Source organism: Manihot esculenta, chromosome 7 (assembly GCF_001659605.2).
Source record: "Manihot esculenta cultivar AM560-2 chromosome 7, M.esculenta_v8, whole genome shotgun sequence".
Taxonomy (NCBI): Eukaryota; Viridiplantae; Streptophyta; class Magnoliopsida; order Malpighiales; family Euphorbiaceae; genus Manihot; species Manihot esculenta.
Window position 1 is genome coordinate 664,793 of NC_035167.2, and position 7,021 is coordinate 671,813.

At 33.2% G+C, this 7,021-nt stretch overlaps 1 protein-coding gene across 1 annotated transcript; it reads left to right on the forward strand.

Moving 5' to 3' along the window:
* Window positions 1–3,151: 3,151 nt before the first annotated feature.
* On the forward strand, window positions 3,152–6,035 carry LOC110618704 (putative tRNA (cytidine(34)-2'-O)-methyltransferase). The gene is made up of 7 exons (XM_021761918.2): window positions 3,152–3,367; window positions 3,465–3,565; window positions 4,548–4,616; window positions 4,775–4,833; window positions 5,245–5,305; window positions 5,388–5,441; window positions 5,634–6,035. The coding sequence occupies exons 1-7, from the start codon at window positions 3,199–3,201 to the stop codon at window positions 5,910–5,912; spliced, it is 792 nt and encodes a 263-aa protein (XP_021617610.1). The 5' UTR covers window positions 3,152–3,198; the 3' UTR covers window positions 5,913–6,035.
* Window positions 6,036–7,021: the final 986 nt, after the last annotated feature.

Genomic DNA, 7,021 nt, shown 5'->3' on the forward strand with positions numbered 1-7,021 from the left:
TTTCTTTGGCTCAGATCTGTTATTGGGTAGAGTGATTCTGAGGTTCCTTTCTTTATATATATATTTTTTATTTTTTTCAATTTTTTAGATTTCTCCTATTTGTGTTTGGTGGTTTGTAGAGGTGGCGAATGGTCGGTGATAACTCAGCGGTGGTTTGTGGAGGTGGCAAATCGATCGGTGATAGCTCGATTGTAGTTTCTGTTGGTGGGTTTGTGTTTTGTTCTCATGGCCTGTATTTAGGTTTATGCTTTTGGGTTGATAGGTTTTGAATTCCTTTTAAATGTATTGCAATGCATGTTCAAGAAATATATATATATTTCGCCAACAATAATCAAGAGATATATCGTTGGTTACAGTAAATCGGCCTATTACAATCTAAATTGGACTTAAAAACCAGCAAAAACTAGATACATAATAAAAAAATGTTCAAAGCCGACCTAGCCCACTCGTCAAAAGCCAAGTCCACATAACATCGGATCGTCATAGGAACTTGAGCCTCAACACCCAGCTTCCACAGATCAACTAAGATAAATCCACAATATATTTAACTCAAGCAAACAATAAAGAAAAATAAAATTGAAGCACCTAAACCGAGAAAAGAAAGTTGTAGAGGAGAAAGACATGGTACCAAAATCTGAGAAAAGGACCACTTCACTCAATTGTGCCAAAAATTGGACTTAGATGTATTGAAGAATAATGAAAGTGGTTACATGCATAACATCTTTCCATTGTAAAGCGAACCAAACCCCAGAACTAAGGTATTTCTGATAAAATACTATTGGGCTACGATAAAGCCCCCAAACAGAGCCATTGTACATCATGGTCCTTAAGAGTTGGCCGACAAGAAGGATGGCTATATGACTCTAGGGTTACTGAGGGCTATAAAAATCAAAACTCCATCATAACAAAGAAGATAACCAGCAAATTGTAATACCATAATCAACGATGAAAAGCTCATAAAAACCAGAGCAAATCTGGACACCAACCCAATAAAAAACTAAAGAAACAACACTAAAGAAATCCATATTCCTACCATGAGCATGGATTTAAGAAAAAACAAAGGAAAATTTTATTTATCCACAATTTCGCCAGAGGGAGGAGGGACTAAACCCACCATTGGATGAGGGAAGGAAACAATCCCCCGACCTAGAGGGGTATAGGATGGTTGTACACCAACGGTAAGAGGAATGGACAACGCCCCAAAAAGAAAAAGAAGAAAAAAGAACCAAAAAATTCTCTCTCTAGAAGTTTCAAAGAGAGGTTCAATTTTTATTTAAATAAAAAAAAAAGAAGAAAACTAGATTTTTTGGAGAAATCAAATTCGTTGGAGCTATGAAGAGATAATTTCACTTTACACCGCTAGATATGACTACTTATGTACTAAAAATAAGGAAAAACAAGTGCTCTCATAGCAAATCTAATCATACTCAAACCAATTTAGTTAAGGTAGATTATGACAAGCTTAGTCCTATTAGGGATGTTGGAAAAGTTCTTAAGCAAAATTCTTGACTGTTTTATTCTTTAAAAATCAACCGTTGAAGACTCCAAAGATGCTTAGAGCTTGAAAAATAGGAAAATCTTTTACGCAACAAAGTCGATAAACTAACTATTTTGAGCACTTCCATAAATGAGAATAAAGCAAAAAAAAATTGTAAATTTACATGGGAAGTCTCTCTCTATCAAAACTCAACATTTGCACCAAAACCTAAAAAAAATTTAAAAAAAATATGCATACAACTTCAATGAAAGGAAAGAGGGAAACCCACACACTAGTAGAAAATTAGGAACAAGGAAAGTTGATAGTACTCAACACCAATGAAGTCTAACCCTATAAATAAAGAAAATATGAAAAACTCTTTCTAGATAAAACTAGAGAGTAAAGTGAATGATCTATCCACTGTTTGCTTTTAGACATTGATAAATTATTAGACAAATCATTTGATGAATAAATACATATATCATGTAAATTGACTAATTAAGTCTATGTGAATTCCCATTTCAAAAAAAAAAAATCTATGTGAATTCAATTACAATAATTAAATATAAAATGGTTGTAAATTTTAAGTATTTTCAATTTATAATAAACTTAAAATATACATGTATATTATATTTTTTTATACAAGTGACATATAATTATATTTCAAATTCACATAATTCAAATTTCTATAAGGTATTTCTTATAGTTTCCCATTTTGATTTAATGGTTTAATTCCTTTCAATTTACCTAATGTCCATATACACAAAGAGAAGAAGATTCCTTTATATTAAGGTGTCAAGGCGGTCGAAAAAGGCCACAAGTGGAAGCAACGACCTTGCTTGCTGTGGTTCTAACAGTCAGGGCTGATTAATATTCGACTCAAACTGAAAAAATCGATTAAATTAAATTAATTTAAAAATTTAGTTTGATTTTTTATTTAATTCGATTTGGTTCGATTTTTAATTTCGATTATTTTAGTTTGGTTTGATTTTAATAAAAAAATTAAAAAAAATCAAACTGAACTTATTAGTGATAATAATATATGATTTTTAATAATATATAAAAATTAAATCATATTAAAATTAAAATATTTTAATTAAATTTTAAAATACTATAAAAAAATAAAAAATTTATTAAAAATTAAAATTCATCAAATCGAATCGAATCGAATTGAATCAAACTGATTTGATTTGATTTAATTTCTAATCAAAATTAGTTCGATTCGATTTTTATAAATACTAAAATTTTAATTTTCAATTTATTTAATTCAATTCGGTTTTAAACTGAATAGACCGAATATTCACCCACGAGAGACAGCTATTTCAGCTGATTTTATCTATATTGGATTTGTATCAATAACTATTTTTATGTTCATTGTTGAAAAAAAATATATAAAATAATAATTATTGAAAATTTTTTTGTAAAAATAACACTTTAATTTCCTCCATAGTAATGATTGTTTTAATCACTAGTTTTTTAACATTATATTTTCTTTTAATTCCAATTTCTTGTGCTAAGAATTATTTTTTAAAATTAAAAAATAAACTAATACTACGTAAAGACTTAAATATGATAATCTAATTCAAAAATTGCAAGGGCTACAATGCAATGAAAAATAGTCTATACTACAATTATAGAAATAAAAAGGACCAAATGGCAATAGCATCAAACAACATCAATAGAACCAAGCCAACCCAACTGCAACTCACCAACGGATTTTGATGGACTCTGCCTGTAGCTTAAGAACCCTAAACGCCATAAGCCCTTTACCGTTCCATTTGCGTTCAAGAACCCTTCTTTTGCGTCCTTTCTACTTAACCCAATTCAGGAAGAGGCATTTCTTCTCCTCCCTTTCTTTCTCTCAACGCTTCTCTCCTCTCTGTTCTGTGTGTAATAATCCATCTTTCCGTTTGAGAATACACATGTGTAAAAGTATCTGTTTGATCTTTTTTCTGGGTTGTTTACTAGTTTTCTCTTGTGTTTGTAGCTGAAAGAGGAAATGGGAATTCTTTGCCCAATGGAGTAGGCGAGGCTGTTAGTGAAGTCCCGCGAAATAAGTTTCTTCAAGTGGTATTAGTTTCTCCTCAGGTATCATCCATAGTTTAAGCTTTAAAAGGTTCAAAATTTTTTGTTTCAGTTTTAAATTCAGCATTGGTTATGTTTGAATTGGGTAACTATATTGGTTTTGGTGCTTGAGTTAGATTTTTATTGTTCAAGTTGATTGATTGAAGCTTGCTTCTCGCTTTCTAATGTGAATTTAATATTTTATATTACAAATGGCTTGTTTACAATTTGATAAATGTTACTGAATTAGGAAAAAAATTGGGGGAAAAAGTATAATCTTTATGTTCTGTGTTGGTGGAACTAATTTGAAGCCATTTGATTATTGATCTAAGATTGAATGTCATAATGATTTCAGAATACTGTTGTTTCCCAAAAGGCACACATGTTAAAGCCCGTGTATGTGTATCATTAGAATGTTCAAGTTGTTTATTTGAGAGAAATGGCATGGATTTGAGACCATTAGCTTTAGGCTGTAGTATAATCAAGATTCTGCATGCTTGGTTCAGTTGGGTCTATTTGGGAAGCCAATTAAAGGATACTGTCTGGTTGGAGGTTAAGTAAAAACCATCTCAGTTAATATTCCTGCTGCATTTTCCTTGTCCAAAACAACCACTGCATTTTCTTCCTTCTCTGCAACACAGAAGGTTGGTTGGTTGAATTTGAATTCCAGCATGTAGTTGGCTGTTTGTTTCTTTAGTATGAACCGCTCCTATCTTTCTTGCCAGTTAGTATAAACTGATTATTGAAGTTACTTGCAATTATCGTTTGAATGTTGTGGAGTAAATTTTAACTTTTATCTGTGCTGAAAGTTTGGGGAAATTAAACTATTTAAAATTAGGTATTTATGGATAAATGAAATAGTCATGCATCATACATGATATTAACATGTTGTAACTACACACACTCACACGCTCACACACTCGCATCTCTATGTGTTCTTTGGGCCTGCAGACTGCCCCTGTATGCCAAACCTTATTCTGAGAAATATTTATTTTGTCCTTGGCAGATTCCAGGAAACACAGGTTGCATTGCCAGAACATGTGCAGCATCGGCTGTTGGGCTACACTTAGTTGGGGTGAATATTGCTGCCTGATAATTCAATTCCTCATTCTCTTTAATTTTTTATCACTGAATTATGTTAGCAGAGAGTTAAATAATTTTCCTGTATCTTTGAACTTCTTCACCATATTCGGTGGTATATTTTCGCCTAATGTGCATCTCTTCCTCTTTCAGCCCTTGGGATTCCAAGTTGACAGTACAAAACTAAAGCGCGCAGGACTGGATTACTGGCCGTATCCTCACATATGAAATACGAGATTCTTTCCATTATTTTTCTGATTTCTCCTAACAGTTTTTTGTTCAGCAAGATATGTGCCTGGGTTTAAAATAACATGTTGCTTAATATGACAATCAAAGAAGCAAAGACATTAGGCTTTTCTTTTTTCTTTTTTAGTCTTTGAAAGCTTAAGTCATAACATTAGCAGCCTCTGTTCTAAACCTGGACAAAGAAAATACTGTATTCCTTTTTCTGTTTTGATTTGTGAACCTGTTTGATTTTGAGATGCTCACCTCTCATGCTTTTTTCAAAACCCAGCATAATAAACTGAAAAATTACAGCTTTCCCTCTTAACATTTATCGTGTTTCATTGTCTGAGATTCAACCCCTAATACTTTATTGCCTGCCTTAAATTAACTCTGGTTAGATACGTAGTTGTGAAAGTTCATGACTCTTGGACAGAGTTTCGAGAATACTTCAGGCAACAGGTTATTCTTGGACTGATAACGATACTTTAGAACACGACTAACTTTTGTTGATTTAATATGTATTTTCCTTTTTCTGATGCAGGAAGGCGATAAGCGATTGTTAGCATTTACTAAAAGAGGAACAACAACTCATTCAGTATGTTTGCAATCTCTTTTTATCTCTTTCTGGTGTTAGAATTAATTTGTATGTTGTTAATTAACGATGAATCTCATAGTATTCCGACCAGTGATGCCCCACTTAATTTTTCTTTCTTTATTGCAACCTGGCAAATTAACCAACATTCAATAAACTAAACATGCTACAACTTGCATCGGATAAAATTTGCAGGAATTCTCCTATAGAAGAGGTGATTACCTTATTTTTGGCTCAGAAACGAGTGGCCTACCACCCGAGGCCTTGGTGGACTGTAAAAACGAAGTCATTGGTGGGGGAACCATTCGGATTCCAATGGTTGAAACATATGTTAGATGTCTGAATCTGTCTGTGAGTGTTGGAATTGCTTTGTATGAAGCTTCAAGGCAACTAAACTATGAGCAGCTTAAATTCCCTTCCGAAACTTGGTCGAATAACGAGCAAACATTCATTACTGAGGATATATTTGCATGATTGTACTGTACCATTATTTCATTCTCAAACCTGTTATTGCAGGATTAGAAATTTTGGGTTGAGAAGAGATAGCATAATTTGTTGTGCTATATTTTCAATTTAGTATGACATCATTTTTGTTCTCCTTGAGTTTCATCTTGAATATCTTGAGAAGTAGTGAAATTCAACATTAATCCACTATCTTATTATTTCCAGAAAGCAACCGATAACCACTGATGACCCAGTGGTTAACCGCTGGGTCCACCCTGACCTTACTCTGGGCAAGGCCAGACCTAACAAAACAGAGTTGGCCCCAAATCTGCGAAGCCTCTTAAGCCGGCCAACCCAGCATCTCGGGCTCTAATATAGATATGTAGGGCAGATCGGATCACCCGCGAGTCTGGATCCAGCGGAAAGAAATTCAGTCCGGTGATGTGATGTAAGGAGAGATAATAGGTCCAATCACTTCACAGCCCTAGGCGCATGTTCGCCGGAGGAATTAAATAGCTGTCTGACGCGGAGAAGAGTCTTAATACATCCGTACGTATAGACTTGAGTGACAAAAACAGGTGGCACTATAACAGAGTGACCGTTGAACGTTACTAACAGACAAAAAGCAAAGGGATAGAGAGGGAGGAAGGTCTTTCTCTCGGTCTAAACGTTTAAGTTTAAATAATCACTGTAAATTCTATTTTCTGCCATTAATTAATTCCCAACATTAATATTTTGCAACACAACAATTGTCTCCTGACTTTAATATTTTGCAATGTAACAATTGTCTAAAGATAAAATTCCTTTGTTAATTATGAAATCAATTATAATAAATAAAGTAATTCTTTGAAAAGATTATCAATATATCCACCGACACATGGCAGTTTAACTATTTATTAAAGAAAATTTATCATTCCAAAAATAAATAATAATAATAAAAGGATTCAGAGTTACAGGAGTTGACCATATCACATGATAGGCTTTGAATGATGTCCTAATCAAGACAACGCAGCCCCATGTTCTCCCATGATATTGCAAGCTTTTTCTGTCCCTCAATCTGTCGTTTAATTACGCTATGCCACGTGGCTTATTATTAACATACTTAATCCCTCCCTTAATCAAACAAAGATTTGGTTTTG

Excerpts from the sequence above, each read along its gene's own strand:
- LOC110618704 (XM_021761918.2), top strand. The coding sequence starts at position 3,199 with ATGGACTCTGCCTGTAGCTTAAGAACCCTAAACGCCATAAGCCCTTTA. Across the intron at positions 4,617-4,774 it reads TTGGGCTACACTTAGTTGGG|CCCTTGGGATTCCAAGTTGA; the intron begins GTGAATATTGCT and ends TTCCTCTTTCAG. Across the intron at positions 5,306-5,387 it reads GAGAATACTTCAGGCAACAG|GAAGGCGATAAGCGATTGTT; the intron begins GTTATTCTTGGA and ends TTTCTGATGCAG.